The following is a 23,255-nucleotide window of genomic DNA, read 5'->3' as shown; positions in this document are numbered from 1 at the left end:
TTATTTCAAAAGTTACCACTTCTTGATATATTGCTCAAGTAATTAATAGTAAGCCTCCATCAAGTTTCTTGTCACTTACTACTTTCTTGATCTAGAATTACCACCAACTTAAGGCTCTCTTCAAAAAAATGGTAACTTCACAAAGTTTGTGGTAATTCTATAAGATATAAGCCTTATCATAAAGTTACCACAAACTTGACTCTGACTTACAATTTCTTGACATGTTGCTCAAAAACAACGTAAGTCTTTGTCAAGTTTCTAGTAATTAGCCATATTATTGATCAGGAGTTATCACTTACTTAACCGATTATTGAAGAACTAGTAACTCTGGATCAAGTTTGTAATAAGTCTTCGAAATAGGCTTATCTTGAGGACTTACCACTTCTTGATATATCGCTCAAGTAATTGGTAACTCTCGATTAAGATTCTAGTAAGTTACCACCATCTTGATCGTCGGATACCACTTACATGAGCGTTTATTCAAGAACTCATAACTCTTGATAAAGTTTCGGATAACTTACCACATTCTTGATCACTAGTTATCACTTACTTGAGTTTATTAAAAAACTGATAACTTCAGATCAAATTTGCAATAACTCTTCGTAATCGGCTTATTTCAAAAGTTACCACTTCTTAATATGTGGCTCAAGTAAGTAGTAAATCTCCATTAAGATTCCTGTAACGTACCTTTGGTTACCAAAAACTTGACATAAAGTTACCTTGTTCTGAAGCAACTTGTCAAGAAATGGTAAGTGTTAACTTTTTGTTGACGGCGTACAATGACTCTAGTCATTGTAAAATTTTTGCATGTAAAGACTATTGTATTTGATGTATATTATAATGGAGAAGATTCGTGGGGTACGGTGTGAGAACAATTACACTTATTAAATCACTTGACGATTCTTATCTATTATTTCTAAGATGATCGATGTTTCTGTTTGGACAGAGTTTAATGAATGAATTAGGCTATATACCTTTGAAAAAGAAAAAAAAATCAATTAACGAATTGTAATCATCCGCGCGTTAATGCCATTTGTCCTTTATTGAACGGTTTGTGCATGGCAAATTGAAAACAAATTAGTATCGTTTTCACAAATAATGCTAAGTTTACTGTATGATGCTATTAGATTACAAAGGTTATCCAATGAATTACGCGCGATCTTATGGTCCACACCACAAACATAATGACCCTAGCTAAAAGGCAATGACTTTCAGTAAATTAAACAGTAAACACACTCAACTTGAACAGTTTGGAATGGCCATATTTATTAGTGTGCAAAAGAACAAAAGGCCATATTCTATCAAAGCTGTAAAGCATCGTGATTACTTTAAGGTGATCCTAGAGAATTAATGGCCTTTACCAAGAGACATAACTTTAAGTCGTCAACCAATTAAAAGCTAGAGTTAGGGAAAGTCCTTTTATCAAGAGAGTTCTTATGTAAAACTATATATGGATGAATTTCGTGCGAGAATGTTGATGGTAATTGTGATATATGATGATGTTTGGACTGATGATCATTCAAGTTCTGGTGCAAGCAAAGATTCATGTCAATCCTTTTTCATATATTGAATGAATCTAAAATCCGTCATATCATAAAATCAGCTAAACTTACTGTTTGTGTTACATGCTGCCAGATTGGATGCCTGCGATACATTCATAAGTATCATACATTCGAAGATTGTTTAGAGATGTGCCCAATAGATTGCTTCAGTAGGGTCTAAATCTCATAAATGATGGTACCAAGTTGATGAGCACACATTTTAGATTTGACTGATGTAAGTTTTCTTACCCTGCTCTCTTCCTTAATCGAAATAGAAAGTACTGTTCTCTTATCGGATATATATATATATATGTTATATTGTTTGTGTATGTTATATTTTAAATAAAATTTCACATAATTAATGGTTCAAATTAACAATCAGACATATTGTGTCTTGATCATCACTCGATCATCACATCTTTTGAATTTTTTATCGCCTCCTATCCTATTGCATCCCTTTATTCCGTTGATTTATATGTTCGTACAAATGCAGGGCTATACATTGCACTCCATGGAATTTTCTGAATGAGATTTAATTGTTCATATTTTGTCATGGTAACAAAGCTTACTCGTTTAGTCAGACCATGGGTCGCCATGAGGCCATCCATCTCCACTGGCATCCCTTTGTAATTAGACCATCATCATCCATTGACCTCTGTAATCAGCTCTAGTTTTCGAGTAGTTACTATTTCAAATCCATTTCTAGATCTAGTGCCAGTTCTCCAATTCTAGTCTATTACATCATTTCAACAAATTCAACATGTTGTCCAAAGCATCATGAGTTTGTTGTTCAACCACAATTCTTACAGTCTTTGTTTGGTGATTATATATGTATTCGCACATTTAAAAGTTGGACCATAATTCTTACAACCTATATATTTTGCTTCAACAGATGTGAAGGATGTGGAAAACTATTTTGACAATACGTTACAGCGAGTGCAAGAACTACTAGCTATAGCCTTTCTGCTTTTTATCAAAAGACTTATCACTCTGAACGAGTGAACATAACTATGTACAGTTTTTTGTTTTATTTATGATTATTTTTTCTGAATTTTTTATTTTCTTTCATTATCGGTTTATTTTTCAACTCTCATAATACAGCATGTGTCCTTTTTACCAAAAAAACATGTGTCCTTGCCAAAAATAAATGATAGAAACATCGGCAGGAATTAGCTGCACTCCTTCCCCACGAAGCACTTATAAAAGTATTTTTATAACACCAAAAACGATTTTGAAAATGTTTAATATTTGAAAACACATTTGGTGTCGCCAAAAACACTCCCAAACATGGCATGTCATTTAAGCACAACGCAAAGTAAAAACTTTTTTACAATTGAAGTCTTAAACATTATATACATGACAATCACGGAATCACCTAATTGGTATTAGGATCGGAGCTAAAATTTTGGGAGCTCAAGACGCACCATAAAAAGGGAAAAATTTACAAATAGAACACATACTTTGATGATTGTTTTATTTCAGGACATTAATTTTGTTTTGTGTTAATGACTGACACATACTTTCATTTTGTGTCAATTATGGACCATGATTTTTTTTTTTTCAGTTTTTATCTCAATTTTGGTCCGACGTTGAACCTATCAAAATTCCACCAAATTCAGAAAAATTATACTGGGTTTAAAAATATGCATCTCCTCTTTACAACCATATAAAGATCACCCAAATCGGATCTCTACAACTTCAGATAATCGGCCCCAAAATAAGGTACCTGAAATTGTCCGATTTTCCAAATTTTTTCTTACTTTTCGGGTTTCGGGTACCCTACTTTTGGGCCAATTATCTGGAGTTGTAGATGTTCGATTTGAGTGATCTTTATATAGTTGTAAAGAGAAGATGCATAGTTTTAAACCAAGTATAAGTTTGCTAAATTTGGTGAAGTTTTGATAGGTCCAATGTCAGGCCAAACTTGAGATAAAACAGGATTTTTAATTAACATAAAATAAAAGTATGTGTCATTCATTAACACGAATCTAAATTAATGTTCTGAAATGAAACAACCATCAAACTATGTGTCTTGTTTGTAAATTTTTTTCTCATAAAAATGAGGCCCTCGATTTTTCATAAAAGAGGGTTTTCAAATATTTTCTATTTTTATTATATTTAGAAAAGGTAATTAGGTATGGCCCTTTTGGACTTTCCACTGAAAAGATAGATTATTTATGGGTTTAATAAATACATGAGTATTTTTGAATTGGGCTATTCTATTTTTTGAATTGAAGCTTAAAAATGTTATTTACATTAGTTGGACTTAACATAATATATATGGATTCATATGATTGAGAAAAATTTAGACTATACAAACTTAAGTGAAAAATAAGGTAAACTACAAAGATTATAAATGTATAATTTGGCTTTATAATAATGAAAAAAAAAAAAAGGGCATAGGCTCAAACCAAAGTGCTAGTCGAACATGATCAGATTATAGTTCGAAGACCACATGTATTGATTCATGTTATGCCTCCTAGTGTCGAGCTTTAAGGCACCACATTATTATTAATGAACCTTCCCCAACCCAATATGGAACTCAAATGGACAATTATAAAATGAGTTGGAATAAAATAGGCTAATCTTTTGATAAGCGCTTATAACTCATAAAAAAAACCAACTTTAGATCTTCATAACTAAGCCTTTTTCTGCACTGATCAAAGACTTTATAATCATTGTGTTGCTCGAACCCCACTTGTATATGCTCAAAGTCCATCATGTAGTACTCGAACCCCAAATTTAATTAGAATTTTAAGACCGAGAAAAATATTAAACATCTTTAATGGATGCAAAATGTGACTTTTCAAAAGTTCCCAATTTCATTCAAACCCCAAAACGTACGAGAATGATAATGGGCTGATGTTTTGGGTTCAAACCCTATAACTCCCCAACCCACAATTCACAAAGTGAAAATAAGCCCCAAGGTGTGGCTGTGGGCCCCGTACGTTGTAATTGTATTGATCTTTGATGCATTGCAATTTGCCATCCCAACTCTTCTTTTGTTGTGGATAAGCTTTCCATGGAAAACCATTTCTGCCCGTCTTTCGGATCAAGACAAAGAAAACCCTTCGAAAAGCAATCTTCAACTCCAAATTAAAGCTCAAGTAGCCAACCACATATATAAAACCACACCATTTTTGGGCACCAACTATGATTAATACACCACCCATCTGACCCATCATCCTAAAATTCTCAGCTCCTCTAAATCAAAAGGCTTTTCTAGCATTCTTCTTTCTTGCAGAGTATATAAGAGAGAGAGAGAGAGAGAGAGATGTCTGTTCTGGCATCCAATTATCACATTATGTGTAGAGAAGTCCATCACAGAGAGCATCATCAGCATCAGCAGCAACATTTTTGGAGCGGTGGGGGTAGTTTGTTGTTGCCAAAGGCTTTTGGGTTTTTTCACAGAAGCAGAGATGGCAATAAGAAGATATTGAGGAGGGACTTGAAAGCAGAGGCCTTTTGGCCAGAGTCAAGACCCACTTTCGTTGAGATGGAGCCCATCAATGACTCTGATCACCTTGATCAGATTTTGAGCCATGCACAAGAGCTCTCCCAGCCCATTCTCATTGATTGGTCTCTCTCTTCCTTCCTTCCTCTTTTTCATTTTGTCTAGATAAATTAAATATCTTACTTGGAATAAAAAAACTAGAATCAATTCAAATTTGAATAAACAAAATTTGATAGTGATTGTGAATTTTAGGGTGGTATTTTGTTTTCCCATTTTTTGACAGGATGGCAGCTTGGTGTCGAAAGTGCATCTACTTGAAGCCTAAATTGGAGAAATTGGCTGCTGAATATGACACCAAGTAATTGTCTCTCTCTCTCTAACACACACCAAACACATATTTTGAGTCTTTTGACCATCACATCCATGCTTCATAGGACATGCAGTACCCATCGAATTGTCATCCTTGCCATAAGTTAGAGCAATATAGTTTTTTATCTAAAAATTAGAGCAATATTAAATTGCAAAAATAAGAGACTATTTCATGTTCTGAGACCAATTACTTATAGTTGCAACAAATTATATGACATTTCATGTACACAGCAGGATCAAATTCTATTACGTTGATGTCAACAAGGTACCTCAAACACTAGTGAAGCGTGGAAACATCTCTGTACGTCTGAATTTCACCCCATGCATTACTTTCTAATTTTACTTGGTCAATAAGTTTTGTGTTATATATACTCTTTTATTGATATTCTTTCGGTCTCTGTTTTCTCAGAAAATGCCAACACTTCAGGTGAGATTTTGCTTTGTGCAGCAAAAATTTTCTTGGTTGTAGTGGAAGACACTGCGAAAATTTCCTAAAATTAATTTTAAACACATTGCAGGTATGGAAAGATGGGGAGTTTAAAGCAGAAGTGATTGGGGGGCATAAAGCATGGCTTGTAATCGATGAAGTCAGAGAAATGATCAAAAAATTTGTGTAGAGTTCATTGTTTTAATGTCTCTCTGTTCTTGTAATCCATTTTTGTTTTCTTTTGGCTAACCTCAATTCTTTTAATCTTGTTTCTTGTATACTACTGCACTAAATTATAGTGAAAGAGCAATCTGTACAGTCGATTTTCTTTCCATACTTATAAAGATTAGACTCCAGTTTTCTGCTCAATTTTCTGTTTGCTTGGCTAAGCAGTGAGTAAAAGAATGCTATGTCTCTAATCTCTATGAATCGACTAGTTTGACATCCTACTGAAAAATGTGCAAATGAGGTCGTTTCCTAAGAGTGGCCTCATCGGTGACATAGCTGAGGAACCAAACATTCTGCAGAATTGAGCAATAGCAAGGGAACCAAACCTCCTGGACAGACCAAGCACTTGCAGAGTCCCTGCCATGTAGGGCTGCCAAAGTCAATGTCATTTTTGACAGTGGAAAATTTTGCCCACTTGTTCTTAAGATGCGCTTTTAAATATGCAGACACTTGACACATAATGTGTGGACAATTGTGAAGGGAAACATAGGGAGGAAATTAGGAAAACACAGAGCAACCACACCTAAAGAGGAATCAGACCAAAAGGCCACATTTATGACGACACAGCAAGTTTCTTGTAGTTGTGGGCAGCAACAAAACCCTACGCATAACGTTCAAGTGCTTTATTGACATGTAGTGATACAAAGGCCAACTACACGTCAAATTGTGTGGCCTTCACTAGTTTCTAATTCTCAAATTGAAGGAACTCCAACAATCACTTCAAATGATCCATCTATCAGCCTCATGCTTTCCAAAGTACCAGACACTATGGACTTTGGAAGCTCAAGAAGCCTTTCATGATACAAATGTGAAATATGGATTGGTCAAAGTCATGAGAAATCCATAAACATCAAGAAAAAACCAAATGCTCAAGTCAAGAACATATCTAGTAGTCAAATGACAATATGTGGATGTAAACAACTAAACCATGTTAGAAACAAAATAAATTTCATTAAAGCTAATTTTCGAGAGATCAAAATTTTCAGTCTTCATTGATCACATCACTAGATGGATGGTAAATTCTTCAACTGTTGTATGCAACCTGATCCTGAACATCTAGTTCTGATTATTTTTATATGCAACCCCATCCGGTTAACAAATTCTCAACCTATTCATCATGTTCACTTATCATCATCTATAATATGCCTCCTCTTTACTTAGCATGTCAAAATCACTAAGGAATCTTATTATTAGTGGCATATTGAAATCACAGGCGGATCCATAATGGGGTGTAACAGCAACATAAAACTAATTCATTTAACACTAATTACTACTTCACCTCATACTCTCTTAGCACTAATTACTGCTCCACCATGTCCTCATTACATTCACGTACCCCATTTCAAAGCCCTTCTTCTCCCTTGGAAGCCAGCATTGCACTCTTTTAGCACTAATTACTGCTCCACCATGTCCTCATTACATTCACGTACCCCATTTCAAAGCCAGCATTGCACCCTTCAACAGGTTTACAAATATTGAAGATTAACACTAATATGATACACTTGGCTCCCAATACACTTCCATGCATCAAATGCTCTCCATCGAACACCTATCCTTGTAATCTCACCAAACTAAAACCTGATATTTGGGTCACATGCTATTAATTATCCTATATCTAAGTGAAAGCCCTCTACTCTTGGCTCCCAATACACCAAGCACAACCTCAACTCATCAATTTGTGTCCCTAATTGCATCCATTGTTCTCGACCTACATTCATAACACTCTTTGCATACATACCAGCACTGTCCTACAAAACAACCTAAAACTTTATCCTGATAGCTAAGAAAATGCAAAATCCCTAGAAGCAAGAAGTAAAGACACAACATTCAGCAACAGCTAAAAGCCTACATCAAAGCCCTCAGATAGGGAATTCCACAAGCTCAAAGCATTATAGTCGGTGTACTGCTTCATGGAAAGTCAAAACCCAAGGCACTCAGATATTGTATCTCAAGATCATAAAATCCTGACACAGCAATCAACCTCAAACAAAACAATAAAAAAATCATTGCCATTACAAGGCCTGCAAGTTTTCTGACAGAATGTTCTAAGGATTCTTCTACCATACCAGACACATATGGATGCAGGGGTTATAACCCCAAAAAACATATTAAGTGTTATGAACCCTACCACACTAAACAATCCTGTAGCTTGTACCCTGTATGCAAGAATGGCCCAGGTCCTAAAAAATTATTTACATTCAACAACCCAAATTCAAATTGCATGCTTGCAGGCAACATAACGTATTCATCCCTCTAATATTCTTTCCCAATATTAATTGGGAATAAACAGGTAAGAAGTTGCAACAAGATAGCAACTACATATGTTTATCTGGTAACAATAAAGTCAACAAGTAACAAGCATACTCCAATAATGTAACACCTATTTAGATGACAGAAAAAAACCATAACAAGATGTTTATTTGCCACCACAGATGTGGAAACCACAGCTCTTCTTTAAGGCACTAAAAAAATAAAATAAAATAAAATAAAACCGATGCATCTAGCTGTGCTGAAAGCAGTGTTGAGATTAAGAAGGACAAAAATGAAGCGCATGGCAAAAGTGCGAATACTGATTCCCATAACAGAAATCTTTATCATTCATACCAAGTGCCACAATGATTTAAGTCATTGAAATCGCGAGGAATGACAAAACATTTTTAAAAGACAATCCACCCACATTGACCAGTCTATCAATGACAGTGCATAACATTAGAACAGCAATAGACTCTATATCTAATCCCAACATTGAACTCATGCTTCCAAGATGATCAAATTCTACACTCTTAAGAGAGACTCTACTTAAAAATCTTAAATACCAAAACCAAAAACTGCCCTTATCCTCTGGAAAATAAGATCCCGCCATCCTCTCTCCGTATTCTCTACCACAGTCGCGTTCCCATAGCTGCATAACAAACACACAAACACAAAGCAATGAGCTTTCCACCAACACAACAATGAAACTGCATAATAAATCTCAACTAAACTGAAAATTTAGAAAACCACATTAATCAAAAGCTCAGAACCAACCTGTCTTCCTCAGGAACATCTGAATGCGTTAGCTTGACAACAGTGAGCCCAGGTTCAGGCTCCTCAAATGTAAGTCTCACCTGCAAAATTCAAGCAAAACACATTCAATTCACAAGTTACAAAACCAATCAAAAATACATTAAAAAACGACAAATGAAAATATTACCGTCGATTGAATGCCATCAGGCCAGCTCCCAAACCTCCATCTCTGCACAATCAACTTCCCATTCTCCAACTCCAAATTTGTGCCCGTCACCGACCCATCAAAAATACTAAACTGCCCTCCAACCTCCTTGCTTATCTGGGCATTGCTCTGTGTAAAACCCTTCCATCTATTCTCATCCATCAAAATCTCAAACAAATCTTTCGCCCTGCAACTAAACTTCTCCGTCAAAGCAATAGTCTTGAACCCTTTCTTGCTCTCCTTTTTCTTCACCTCCTTCTTCTCCACCGCCACCTCCTTCTTCGCCGCCACCGCTGAACTCGTCGAATTTGAATTACTCTTCGGCGCAATCTTCTTGGCCTCCACTTCGTCCTTGGCAGGTCCACCTTTGGCCATACTCTGCACATACTCCCTAACCTTCTCCAGAATCAAAGGCTTCCCTTTAGCCACCATGGCCTCCTTAATCCTCTTCCCAACTGGTCCCTCATCCTTCACCGAAATCTTCAGTTCTGGGTCTTCATCGGCATTCTCGTCCGCAATGTACGGAATCTCCACAGCCCCATCCACCTTCAGCAACGATTTGCCGTCGGAGTCTTTGGCCTCACCTTCCCACAAGATTTTAACGCTGATTTCGTAGCCGGGTATGATCTTACCCTTGCGGACGTTGACGTAGGCCTCGCCTTCGACCTTGTCGACGTTCTTGGTCTTGACGTAGAGGTTGCCCTCGCCGTCGAGAACGGTGAGGTTGGAGAGGAGCTTGGTGAGGAGGTCACGTGACCAGCCGAGGCAGTCGGTCTCGGACCAGTGCCAGTTGTGGACGTTAGCCCCGTCTGGCCTGTCTTCCACGATCCAACGCTTGTCGCCCTCGCCGTACTTCGCCATTAGAGAGAGAGAGAGAGAGAGTGACTGTGTATTTGGAGAACAGAGAGGGTTTGGGATGTGAGGTGAATGAGGAAGAAGAGTTGGAGGTGGAGAGAGAAATAGAGGTTGGGTTGGGGTGGGGAAAGAAATCTGGAGGGTTCTTCTTGTGCGAGTGGAAGGGTCTAGAATTAGAGGGGAGGCTCTGAGGCTGAGAGGCCAAATAAAGTGGGGAAGTTTATTTTAATTTGGATTAGGATTTAGAAGGATCTGGAAGTCAGAGTGGAGCAACCAACTCACTTCTATTTGAAGAAAAGTGAAACCCTAGTCAACTTTCTATTTTTTATTTTCCAAAGTTTTAGATGTCAAGTTGTTCATGAATTAAGTTTGAGTTTACTGATTTGTAGAGAAAATGTGGGATCCAATTTTTGTTCCAAGTTCCAACACAATAGGAGAGAGACCATCTCATTCCATCATGTTCTCCTACTCTCTTGTGTTATAATGTACAATTACAATTACATTCCAAAATTTTAATTGGATTTTGAGACAAAATTCTCATAGTAAATAGAAAATGTTAGAAAATTAGGTCAACGATAGATAAGTCTAAATAAAAAATACCATGCACAAAAGAAATTCAATTCACTTTTAAGTGTCCAGATAAATTTTGCATCAAATATTCGAACCTCATGTCACTATTGAGTACCAACATCTCATTATGTCCCTTAGAATAATAATTCTATCTTTGTACCAATATCTATTTTGGTACAAAGGATACCGAGTATTATTGAAAGAAAAGAATAATATTGCAAGCACCAAAAATAAAAATCCTTAATTTTTTTTTGGTATGAAATATCCTAAATTTTTTATACCAGCTAATTTGGTAAGCTTTAACTTGTTCACATTTGGTCATTCTTTAACTCTTGATCTTAAATATTGTGAGTCATCTACCATTAGTTAGTGCCTAAAGTTTGAGAAAACTTTTTAGGTATAGTGCTATGGGAAGAAAAAAAAAATGTAATACCACATGGACTAGAATAAAATTCAAAATTTCAGATCATATGGGACAGCTTGAGGATAAATCCACCAGACCTTCTCCCTCAGTTGTCTAAGATCCCAAATAGTTAGATAATAGCTTGATCCATGAGTGTAATTCGTTACTAGCAGATCATGGTGGCATGGTTGCTTCATCAGAATTAAATCTAAATGTCCTAAAGCCCCCAAGTCCCACATTAATCAATTCTGCAAATAACTAGGTTAGAATTGAACTCACACAATTCTTTCTAGTTCACAAATCAGAAATGGAGTACAACCTATTTCCAAAATGGCTGTATGCATGACTATGTACAAATCACAAAACAAAAAGGATAGAAGACACAACTATACATATCTAAATTTTATATGACGTTGAATGAAACATTTTTTCTCCCTCCTTAAGTTCCTTAAGGAATTCCTTGCTGCCAATAACTTAAGATCAGGGTGGCCTGAGTGTGTTTTTTGGAGCACTTATCCAAGGGGTACCTGCAACTGCAAATCTCCACAATGCATTGACATGCTCAGGTAAAGCATATTCGATGCCCACACGCGGACCAATCAACATCTTTTCAGGCTCTGGACCATCTAAGATTTCCAGACCACCTGGCCAGAGTCATTCATTATTCAGAATTGCACAAGTTCGTTTAGATTAAAAGATGAATAGGGGCAATTACTAAACGTACCAGGAGTATATAGGGGGTGGCTCGACCATTCTGTAGAAAGTCCCAGTGCTTGACCAATCTGAACATAAAAAATGGTAGCTTTTAACAATTCAAAAACAGCTAACATAAAGAAAAGTTTGTGCAAATGAAATTAATAACAATTCAAAAAAGTTGATCTGATTTTGCAAGAACAAGAACATATATAAATATTTCAGTAAATTGTATTAAATAAATAGTTGTGCTCATCATTCTATTTTGATACAATAGTCATACATTTAACCAGAATTTATAAGGAAAGAGAAAATGAAGTCAAAAGCAAGTTGCATATGAGCCTGCTTTTTAAAATTAATGAGTTCCTATTTTGATAGGATCAAAAGCACTGCACTAACACATCCGAAAAATAGAGTCGACCAGCAGCCACTAATACAAAAATTGTACCAACAGAAGAATGCATTAGAAATTTAACAAAGAAATTTATAAAAAAATGCTGACCTTTCCAGGTCCGTTAAGAAGAACAGGCTTATAAGTCTTCTGACCCCGACGCTGCTGAATCGTCTCCAGTCCTATAATGATTTCAGTATGCAAGTGAATAACACTCATCAAGAGAAATGGGGAGAAGAGAAGAGAATTCTAAAGCTTTTTCTCTCTTGGCCCACTTTTTCCTGCCAGAAAGTAGAGAGATTCTCATAAAAAGTAAACTTGTGCAATATTTGGTTTTCAAGTACTCCAAATATACTCTCTAAGTACTACAGATTTTCTCTTTATTGCTTTTCTACCCATCTGAACAAGAATCACAGAAATTAAAAATCTTCTCTCTTCTCTTCTCTTCTCCCATATTCTTTCTCTTATCTTCTCTCATTTCTAGAATCGCCGAACACATTGTCGGTAAAAGATGTAGCAGGGCATGTTATTTCTGTTTTTTTTTTTTTTTTCTTCCTGAAAGCAGTCATGAATTGAAAGTAAAAAAGGAGGTCCTTTTAAAAAGTCTCAGGTAGCAATCAAGAGATACATACAGGGTATTGAAGACTGATACTACATATCAAGGATACTCAACATATTGTTCCCTCTTTTTTTGTAAACATTTTGACAAATTCTGATCATCTATACCATGACAAAGAGTAATCAGAAAGGTCTTAGGACAAAATCTCAAGCTACTAGCTTCACACAGTAGTACTTCTTGTCTTTCAAGTACATTTCTTTCAGCTAAGCACCATTCAAAGTTATTTTTCTCTTCCACAATGCTATCAGAAAAGAGGTCCAGATGACTGCTTTAAACTATTACCACTCAAAATGCTCACCTCACTCACCAGCTTTCCCGACCCTATTATTTCTTTTGTTTTTTAATATATTGCTCAACACGCCCCCAATATTCCCAAAATACTACTAAACTTAACCCTATTTTAAAAAAATTAAAAATAAAAAAGTCTCTTCATTATCCATCTTACATAGTTTGTCAAGCAACATAGTTTTAAAAAAAAAATACGGTAACGGTGTCCATATAATTGTAACAATGGTTGGTTAAGAGCTGTTGTACATACAATTTATAGATTTTCTTCCTTTGCTGGCATGAAGATGGTAAGACAAGACCATTTCTTTCCATAGACACAAAGGCTAGGAGAATAGAAATACTAGCAAATGGGAGGATAAACACAAGGGTACCTCTAGTTCATGATAGTAAAAGTATTATGACAATGTCTATGGAAAATTACCACTAATTGGAGCACAAGAACGTATTAGAACGGCAGCCCCAACTCCCTCCTTGTCAGCAACAACATTCAGCATTGTATGAAGGCCATAGCAAAGATAAACATATGCATGCCCTCCGGGTCCAAACTGAATCCAAACAACCAATTCATCACAAATGCAATTATCAATAAATCAATATGAGTTCAAATCATTTGATCTATCTAAAATTTAAGATCATAAAAAGTAAAGGCAGCATCTCACAACGGGGGCTGTTCTTGCCGTTATGCCAAATCGACCGTGACAAGCTGAATCATTTGGTCTATAAGCTTCTACCTGTCAGAAGGCATAACACAAAAAGAAAGCAATGCAAAAAACATAAGCTCTTGTCCTAATACGAAGAGTTTCATTACCCTTTACCAAGCTACCAATACCACTAAGACCACGTTTGGTGGCTAGGATTGGATTGAAGAGGCAAACTTGTAACTTTTATGAAAGTTGAAGAAGGAAGGCGGATTAGTCATGAGGGACACTTATCCCTCCCCACAAAATGGTGGGATATCAACCCCTTATCACTAATCCATCTTTCTTCAACTTGGACAAATTTATTAGTTAGCCTTCATTTCTTCCTTCAATTTACCTTGAATCTAGTTAATAAACTATCCAATCTAATCTTGAGCACCAAACGAGGCCCAAGCGAAGAAAATCCCAAAATGGGAAAAGGAAGCATTGTAATTTATGTTTCTTATTCTGATTACGTGTTTGGAAAATATAAGGAAAATGTGAGCATGTGAGAAAAAAATGTGAACTCATTTAGAGACTATGAAGCTTTTTGGCCCAGTCACAAAAGAGTCCATTTTTTCAAATTTGTTTTCCTTTTCCTCGTAGCATATAGAGGGTAATAAAAACCCAATCGCTTAGAAACTCCATTTTCTTCTCGTTTCCTTCATTTCCTCGGGAAACAAACAGAAAAAAAAAAAAAAAATTAGAGAGAGAGAGGAGTGATTATCACCTCAGTAATCTGAAGAACAACATCGTCTCTCCTAAGAAACTTGCCGAGCAAACGTGGGGCGAGGTCTAGGGCGTCAATTTGGAAGAATGTGAAGGGCAAGATCATCGCTTTTTCGAGAGGAGTGTCTGGTATTGGGATTGAGTAGGATTTGGGTTGGGGTTGAGATTGGGGCTTCTTAGCTTTGGCCACCGTAGTAATGTTCAACTGTTCGGAACTTCGACTCGGCCGAGTTTTATCGTCGTTGTCCCCGAGTTGGGTGGCTGGAATCGGTCTCTTGGGTTTGGCGGCGACTCGTTTGAATCCCCGAGTTCTCTTCATTTCGTCTCGTATGTCCGCTGGGTTTTGGCGGGTACATGTTCATAGATGTTTTTTTTGGCCAAAATGTCGTTTTCTTTAGTCAAACCACACTTTTTTTTTTTTTTTGGGACATAATTTAATTTAGACACATAACTATATAAGCTATTTCAACAAGGTACATGAATTTTAAAATATTTCAAATATACACCTGATCTATTATCTAAATTGAAAAATGAATTTATGTCCATTGATTCGTTGAGAGATTAGTTAAATGACAGCTTGGTTTTTGCTGACCGGAATTACTTGGCGATGTGACGCTATCTCAGCAAACATTTCCCGTCAAATAAGCGACACAGGCCCACAATTTAATAATAATAGAGAGAGAGAGAGAGAAAGAAAGAGTTTGTGGGCCCGTGTCAGGGGTTAGGTGGACCTGTGTCGCTCATTTCCAGCCAAATGAACGACACGGGTCCACCTAACCCCTAACACGGGTCCACAAACTCATCATCTTTTTCTTGCTCGTTGAACACAAGTGAGGGATTTATATTCGAATTTGGGAGAAAACGTGATGTTTTTTAGAGACTAAATGGTCATGAGAGCGTTCGGCGAGCGGGAAAAAGGTGATGGGTGTGTGGGCTCGTGTTAAGTGGACATGTGTTGCTCATTTGGCGGGAAATGTATGCTGAGTTGGTGCCATGTCGCCAATTAATCCCCGTTAACAAAAGCCAAGCTGACATTTAACTGATCTCTCAATAAATTGATGGACAGAATTTTATTTTTCAATTTACATAATAAATCAGGTGTATATTTGAAATATTTGAAAGTTCGTGGACCCCATTGAAATAGCATATATATTTATGTATCTAAATTGAATTTATGTCTTATTTTTTTATAATCGAGGTGTCATGGGCTATTTTTTAGATTTTATTTTTCTTATTATCTGGCTCCAAGAGTCGAACTAACATTTTACGCTAGGTTTAGGATCAAACGACTCAAACCACACTTTTGATTTATGTACTTTCACACAAAATTTTCTTTTTGGTCTTTTTGTTTTTTTAAAAAAAAAATTGACAATTTCAGTTTCATTTAATTTCTTGACAGTTTTGGAGTAACATGGGCATTTTAGACATTTCAAAAATAACCACGTCACCATATTAGGCCTTCCACTATGGTAAACCCATTTTTTGTGACCCAAAACCCATTTTGGGTCACAAATAGTGCTGTGACTCAATTCTCACTGCAATGAATGGGTCACAGTGTTTTATACATATTTAAAATATGCCTAATATTGATTAAGTGATGTTTAATTGATAATTTAAAATTTAGAGTATAATAAAAATTATTCTATTGGTCTTATTTTAATGAGATCTTTAAAATAAAGTCAATATTGAATATATTTAAAATAAGAAAATTTCATAAATTAGACAACATAATCTTACAACATCAGGACTTCAACAACCATAAAAAACAAGAACAACATGATGATTTAAAGAAAAAACAAGAACAACACGATGACTAAAAAAAACAAAAACAACACGATGATTTAAAGAAAAAAAAAACATGATGATTCAAAGAAAAAACAACACGATGATTCAGTGGGTTGGGGCAAGTGGTGGGTTCCCCTCTCGGATCCAGATGTGCTCAATCAAATTGGTTTTAAGGGATTCATTGACATTTCAGTCCCTAAGCAAATTCCGACGAATATTCATCTCAAGTAATGATGATGGAGCGGCACCGGTCGGACATGGTTCTACACTTTCGTATTCAGCTTCTGCCCTTCTAGTGCTCACTTTTGGGTCTATTGGGTCATCCCTACAGTCATCCTCAGGGAATAAAAACTTACCATATTGGCATCATTTGCACCGCTTGCGCGCATTCGCTCGGCCTCCAATAAGCAAGCATAAAATTTGTTGCAATCACGCGCAATATCTTTGAATCGTGCTTTAACACCGCCAACCTTACGAATGGGTTTACCCCCCATGTTACGCTTGAAAATTTGATAAATTTGTTCCCAAAGCACGGCGGCTCTATTTTGGGCACCAAGACAACCGTCGGGAGACCTCTCTAGGTATGCCATCACTAGAGCTTCATCTTCAGCTACTACCCAAGCATTTTCTCTAGGAGCCATGACAAAGAAAAAAAAATTTGTGCAAATTTAGTAAACAAAGGTTGTAATTTGTGATGAAAACATATGAGTGTTGTGTGATATATATAAACCCATTTGAAAATATAGCTGTTGGAGGGTTTGGAGAATTTTTTAAAATTTTTTTGAAATTTTTTGGCAATTTTTCGGATACTATTTCTATTTTAAATGATTTATTAATTATTTGTTTAAAAAAAAGATTTGGGTGATCTGGACCGTTGATTATCAACGGTCCATTAATCTAGGCCTTTGATTTCTAACCGGCCCATCTAAAAAATAAATAAATAAAGACAAACAATGGCAGCCGTTGATCACCAATGGTCATTTAATATGGACCGTTGGTGACCAGCCAAGCAAGCCACGCGTCAACAAAGCAGCAATGCCAAGCATGGTCCACGAGAAAACGCATACCAGCAATGCAGTGACGTGATTCCTTCTGTTCAGCCGACAAGAAAAGCAGGCGGGGCCCACCACCTTTTCACCAGCAGCTGCTTCTCTCTCCTCACGTGGGTGGGCTTCTGCTGGTTTTGGGTCACAGCCAATTTGGCTCAAACTGAGACCCGGATTTGGGTTACTCCCTCTTTTGGGTCACATTTTCTGGCCTATAGTGTTAAGGTGTGACCCATTTGGGACCCAAAATGAATTTTGGGTCACATTTTCAGGTGGCATAGTGGAAGGCCTTAGAGGAGCTCCACTTTTGGGCTATTTGAAATGTCCAAGATGTCCATTTTCGCCAATGTCTCATGTCCAAGACCAAAATTAAAATAAGATGACAAAATGAAAATTTTGTGGAAGTAGGAGAACAAAAAGTGCGTCTTTAATATTTTTTTTTTATTGTTATCCTATTATTTTGTTTATTTTTGTTATCCCTCCAATGTAAAAAAAAAAAAAATGAAAACTAATCCCACATACTAGAGTCAAATTCAAAAATAAATAATGACCTTGGAGTTTTCAAACAACAAGAAGAACGATGAAAACTCATGCCGCATGCTAGAGTCAAATTCCATGCCTAACAGATGTTAAAGGAACCTTTTGGAGGGTAATGTTTTCTTGTTAGATTGTCAACCTACAACACATTCGAATAAGATTCTACTTTTTAAATGATAAACAGTTAAGACTTAATAACTTAACATGTCAACCTATTTGACAATAGAACATGTCCGCTATTTTAGGTACACATGAATGTACAAGCTAACCACAATAAACTGATACAATTTGTTCCTCCCTAATGGCCAGCACTCACCTTCAAAATATTTCCCACAATACTCCTTAAGCTCCTTTCGGCATCCGCATGAGAATTCAATCTGCAGCAACAATCAAGTTCTCCAACAAAGAGAAGAGAACAAGTGCATATGTTTGAAGGTACTGGGGACTATTTTTTACATTGCAAGGGAGGCTTATTGGTTAGGAGAAGGAAATTACAACAGCAAATGTAAGTCGAAATGCATGAAAATGCAAAATGTTATATAGCACTCATAGTCTATCATTCATCTAATACAGAACTATGATACAGATATACAAGCTCTGAAAGGACGAAAAGCTTGCAAAACTGTAACTCACCAAAAACTTGTTGAAATATCAGCTACGATACGTGTACACTATCACATTTCACACCCTGATCTAATGATACAATATGCCTTGAAGTCAATCGTAAAGTTCCACGCAGGCCATTAGAAGAAGCAAGCACCATCTGAAAATATTACAAAAAGGTAATTAGATGTTAGTCCTCAAAAAAAAGGTCAAATGCAATCGGAACATCACCAGTAGACATCAAGGAGCTAAAGTTTTCTCGCTACCTAAAAATCAAGCAATGTAAAGTGAATTGGTTGGTCCTGTCAGCCAGCTACAGCATCACACGAGCATGGGCAGTTAATGAACTGAATGGTTTGTTCATGCCATGAATTGCAGATACATTTGCTTCAACTCGTCTGTATTGACATCTTTTCTACACAGTAGGATGCAACTGGCTATAAAATTCAGTGAAGTCAAGCCGAAACAGGAGGAACTTTAGATCAACATGCTGCTGCATGGGCAACTTAGAAATAAAATCCTCAAGCAATGATGAATATTCTTTCGCAAGTGCATCTAGATCTTGTCCCATATTCCGAAGAAATTCACCTGCACGTTGTGTGAGAGCCTTCCTGCCATCACTAATCCAGGACCCAGACTCAGAGGATCTATCATTTAGTTGCTTTTTTGTTTTACTCTTGTCCCGAGAGGATTCCATTGTTCTGCAGAAAATCATCCAACATATTTTAACTTATTACTTTAAAAAAACAAAAGAAAGAAAGAAGGTACCATTATATGGTTCACAAATAACGGTGATGATACAGAAAGAATAGTACCTAGCTTGCAACTCATTAATCCCTTCAGACAATCGATCTGCATGACTTCGGAATTTCAATATAAGATCAAACAAGGCAAAGAGTGAGGCATAAAGGGTTTGGGAGCGTTCTCCAAGGAGGGATTTCTCAACAATTGAATGGAGGTACTTTTCATGTGCAGCAAGTAGATCATCAAGGTCCTTGGCCGCCTCCATTTCATTCAAAAAATTAGACCATGACACCTCCAAGACTTCAAACATAATATAGTATTGCAAGTTTGAGACAAAATGATTCATCTCATCCCAAAGAACCTGGCACCGTCTCAAAGTTGAAAGCAACTGCAACTTAACTGCATGCTGCAGTTTCATGAAGGAACGCGAAGTGATACAATTTGGTTTCATTGTCTTCCAAGCACCAATAAGAGCATGCTCCCCTCGTCGAAGCTTCCACAAGAAATTAAAAACTCTTAAATACTTTGTCATCACAGACTCTGTAAAAACAGTATCTAAAGGAACTCTTGCATCATATTCCAATGAAAATACATCCCAGCCCCTATCTCCAGTTCCATGTGGCATCATCTTTACCTTCAACCTATCCAATATGTCATGATCATCATACTGCGCATTAGATGATCGGATTGCAGTTTCCAGCAACCCAGCTAGCTGAAAAGAGCTTATAGTGTTAGCAGGTTCAGAAAGCTGTGGCCCAACAATATCCATTAGATACTGAACAAAGTCACCCTGTCCAAGCAGTAAATAACGCTTTATTGCAAGACAGTGCTCCTTGAACTTATACTGATTGTACATAACATCCAACAAATGCTTATCAACTCTCTTTGCTGCTCCATCCACCAAAGACTCAAGAGCATCAGTTTCACCATATCCAAGACCCCATCTTCTTGTCGTGGTACCAGCGGCAGCAGCGGCTTCTGTTGCAGCATCAGCCCAACCACGATCCTCACAACAGACACGAAGGAAATTAATTGACTTTCCAGTCCTTAGAATGCGTTGAGCAAGAGATTGTGAAATAAAAGAAGGAAGCATCCCAGCATGGAGCATGTAACCTTCCCTCCAAAGAGACTCAGCTTTCACTGGCTGACCCACAACAAAGAATTCCGCAAAAACATCTTCTAATTCCCCTTCCAAAACCCAACTCCTCACCATCTCAAATAGTGGAGAACACACCCGCCGGAGTAAGCGCCCCATGAACTCGTGCACCAATGGGTCACCATGCTGGGCATGCAAATGAATAGCCCCAGCCATTGCCCCACCCCTTAACACCCTACATTTATCAACCAAAACAGCCATCAACCTCATTTTCACCATTGGCTCTGCAAACCAAACAGACAGCCTCCTCAGTGAAAGATAATTCCCCGAGCTCGCTGTCTCAGAAACCAAAGGAATTGGATTCATCGACTGTGCTTCAAGCACTGCCAACAACTTATAGTACTCTGAGAGCTCATCTTGCAATGCAGCACAAAAGGCCTGCCCAATGGTTCCAACATCTTCAGATGGAAACCCATCCATACTCTCTGAAATATACCCTTTAACCTTCCTAAACAACCACCCCAATTCACAAAGCTTTTGAACCATAATACGAGTTGCTCTTGGAACCTTAACCAAATCCGACAAAGTATAACCATCAGCATTACTATCAAATTTCACATACTTTCCATCAATTCCTTGGCAAGCATACAACACATCTCTCACCAAAACCTCTTCAGAAACTTCATTCTCTTCCTTAATCAAATTCACAAACTCCCTAAACGCAATTTCGCGGAGATTTTCAGGGTCTTTCGAAACTAACAAAACGCCATTGTTCCAACCCTTTTCTCCATTTTCCGGGCGGGTCAAAACCCTCGACTGTTTGCCCAATTCCGCGTCGCTCAACGCCAAATTGGGCAACAAGGCCGAAGAATCCAACTGGGTTTTCACATTTTTTCTATCCTCGGACACGATTTTGAGCAAATAAAGGACTGCCCACTTGTTATTTACGCTTCCTGGTCCCGTTTTCGACGCGAATTTAGTGTAAAGGTCGGCGAAAGTGAGGGCTTGCGAGGACTTACCTTGAGTGGCGAGTCGGCGCTTGGTGGACTCAGCGATGGCGGCGGCGTCTGGGGCGACGGAGGGGGTTAATCGGCTGGAGAGCAAGCGAATCGCGTAGCGGAGTGAGCTCTGGAATTCGGGGGAGTTGGGAACTGGTGGTGGGTGAGATTCGGAGGTGGGGTTTTGCGAGAGCAAGCGGAGGACTAGCTCTCTTATCAGATCCGCGACTTTTTGCTGGTCTTCTTCTTCCATTTTTGTGTGCGAGAGAGAGAGGGTCTTGCAGAGAAAGAGAGAGTGGGGATCCCTGAGACTGAGAGAGAGTTTTGGCAGAGTGAGTTTGAGTGTGACACTGTGACTGAAGAAAGGGGTTTTGATTTTGATTTTTTTTTTAATGGGTGCGGAAATGATATAGCTTCTTTTTTATATATTTTTCTGAAAAATGCACTATCTTTTTATGGGAAAAATTGCATTATTAATTAATTAACAATATTGAGGAAAATCTTTGGTTTTTTTTTTTGTTACAATATTGAGGAAAATCTTCAATACCATGAATATAAAATGAAAAAACTTTCACACTTTTGAAAAACATTTTAAATTTTTAAGAAATTAAAAACATTGATCAGTATTTTGAGTTGCTTATTCTTGAGTTAATTTCAAGTATTTGGAAAAAAAATAATTAAATTCAAGTATTTCTGACTTAATTTTACCAAAAAGTAGATTACATTAGTATTAAAATGTAGAGTTTTTTTTTCATTAATGGTGCGTTTGGATGAAGTAATTTGAAACTACTAAGGAATACACAAATGACGGAATTAAAAATGACGTGATTTAAAATTCTAGAATTTGTAAATTCTCTTGTTTGGATAAATGTAATCATAATGGAATTTAAATACGAAATTTATAATAGTTTTATAAAAGAGTGCTAGTTATAGTGGCAACAATAAAAATGATGTTTGTGGTAAGTTGACGATGGTAGTAGGGGTGATGGCCCACGGGCGGTGGGAGAAATGGTGGTGGCAAAAATTGGGGTATTGGAGGTGGTGGCAACGGCGACATTGGCGGTGATGGTGATGGTGGTGGCGACGGCACAGCGATGGTGGTGGTGATGGCATTAGTGATGGAGGCGGCGGCGGCGGTATCAGTGTCGGTGGTGGTAGTGGTGGTGGCGGTGGCGGTGTCAGTGGCGGCGACGGTGGTGGCAATAGTGGCGGATGTGGTGGTAGCGGCGGAGGTGGTGTTGGTGGTGGTGGCAGCCGGCAGATGTAGTGGTGGTGGCGGTGTCGGTGGTGGTGGTGGTGACGGTGGCGGCGGTGGCGGTCGTAGTAGTGGCAGAGGTGGTGGTGGCGGCGAAGGTGGTGTCGGTGGTTGTGGTGGTGATGGTGGCGATGGAGGTGGCGGTGGTGGTGGTGACGATGGTGGTGGTGGTATTGTAATTAATTGGCAAGATAATGGGTAGACACGACTTTTTTTTTTTTTTTATAAAAATTGGAATTTTGAAAATGACACCAATTTATGTGGAATTTAAACTTGGAATTTACAGCTTTTAAATCCCAAGTTTTTTTCCACATAGAATTTACAAAATTCTATATTTATGGACCCAAACAAGGAAATTAGAGCATGTAATTTCTTAAATGCTGAGTTTTGTTTAAATTTCAAGTTTTTTTTCTCCATCCAAACACACCATAAGGGTTGCCTCCAAGTCTCCAACTAAAAGGAAAAGTGCGCATCTTGTTATTGATGTATATGCTTTATGAAGAAAGATGAATATCCAGACTTATCCACAACTTTAGCAATGAAAGGCAACCTTCTGGTGCTATTTTCAAATTAAGTGGCTGTTATAGGAGTGTCTAATTGCTCTTATACTCAATAAACGAACACAACACTCGGTCTTTATATTCCAAACTTGCAAAGTGAGAATGACCTAACTTCTTAATCACTCTACATTGTCCCTGTAATATAGAAAATAGCTAGCTAGGGTTAGACATTCTAC

At 37.5% G+C, this 23,255-nt stretch overlaps 4 protein-coding genes across 5 annotated transcripts; 1 reads left to right on the top strand and 3 right to left on the bottom strand.

Moving 5' to 3' along the window:
• Window positions 1-4,553: 4,553 nt before the first annotated feature.
• On the top strand, window positions 4,554-6,069 carry WCRKC1 (WCRKC thioredoxin 1). Of its 2 annotated transcripts, none has more exons than XM_086247845.1 (5): window positions 4,554-5,120; window positions 5,279-5,353; window positions 5,596-5,665; window positions 5,774-5,791; window positions 5,883-6,069. In XM_086247845.1, exons 1-5 carry the CDS (start codon window positions 4,816-4,818, stop codon window positions 5,979-5,981), a joined length of 567 nt encoding a protein of 188 aa, XP_086103971.1. In that variant the 5' UTR covers window positions 4,554-4,815; the 3' UTR covers window positions 5,982-6,069. The 2 variants fall into 2 exon arrangements, with proteins under 2 accessions (XP_086103971.1, XP_086103972.1); XM_086247846.1 differs by having other exon boundaries at window positions 4,555-5,120; window positions 5,599-5,665.
• Window positions 6,070-8,687: 2,618 nt separating this feature from the next.
• Window positions 8,688-10,288, bottom strand: LOC147282282 (Aha1 domain-containing protein). Its single transcript, XM_086247876.1, has 3 exons — window positions 9,213-10,288; window positions 9,047-9,126; window positions 8,688-8,921 (listed from the first exon to the last, which is right to left on the bottom strand). The coding sequence occupies exons 1-3, from the start codon at window positions 10,089-10,091 to the stop codon at window positions 8,828-8,830; spliced, it is 1,053 nt and encodes a 350-aa protein (XP_086104002.1). The 5' UTR covers window positions 10,092-10,288; the 3' UTR covers window positions 8,688-8,827.
• An 858-nt stretch (window positions 10,289-11,146) lies between these two features.
• Window positions 11,147-14,774, bottom strand: LOC147282281 (DNA-3-methyladenine glycosylase (MAG)). The gene is made up of 6 exons (XM_086248832.1): window positions 14,457-14,774; window positions 13,709-13,780; window positions 13,471-13,594; window positions 12,254-12,324; window positions 11,783-11,840; window positions 11,147-11,702 (listed from the first exon to the last, which is right to left on the bottom strand). Exons 1-6 carry the CDS (start codon window positions 14,772-14,774, stop codon window positions 11,539-11,541), a joined length of 807 nt encoding a protein of 268 aa, XP_086104958.1. The 3' UTR covers window positions 11,147-11,538.
• A 3,209-nt stretch (window positions 14,775-17,983) lies between these two features.
• SPC98 (spindle pole body component 98) lies at window positions 17,984-21,601 on the bottom strand. Its single transcript, XM_086247207.1, has 3 exons — window positions 19,242-21,601; window positions 18,693-19,127; window positions 17,984-18,586 (listed from the first exon to the last, which is right to left on the bottom strand). Exons 1-2 carry the CDS (start codon window positions 21,515-21,517, stop codon window positions 18,842-18,844), a joined length of 2,562 nt encoding a protein of 853 aa, XP_086103333.1. The 5' UTR covers window positions 21,518-21,601; the 3' UTR covers window positions 17,984-18,586; window positions 18,693-18,841.
• Window positions 21,602-23,255: the final 1,654 nt, after the last annotated feature.

The sequence above is a fragment of the Dryas octopetala genome, chromosome 6 (genome assembly GCF_963921425.1).
Source record: "Dryas octopetala chromosome 6, drDryOcto1.1, whole genome shotgun sequence".
NCBI lineage: Eukaryota > Viridiplantae > Streptophyta > Magnoliopsida > Rosales > Rosaceae > Dryas > Dryas octopetala.
The sequence above is the reverse complement of the archived record's forward strand: the minus strand, read 5'-3'. Positions and strand labels throughout refer to the sequence as shown.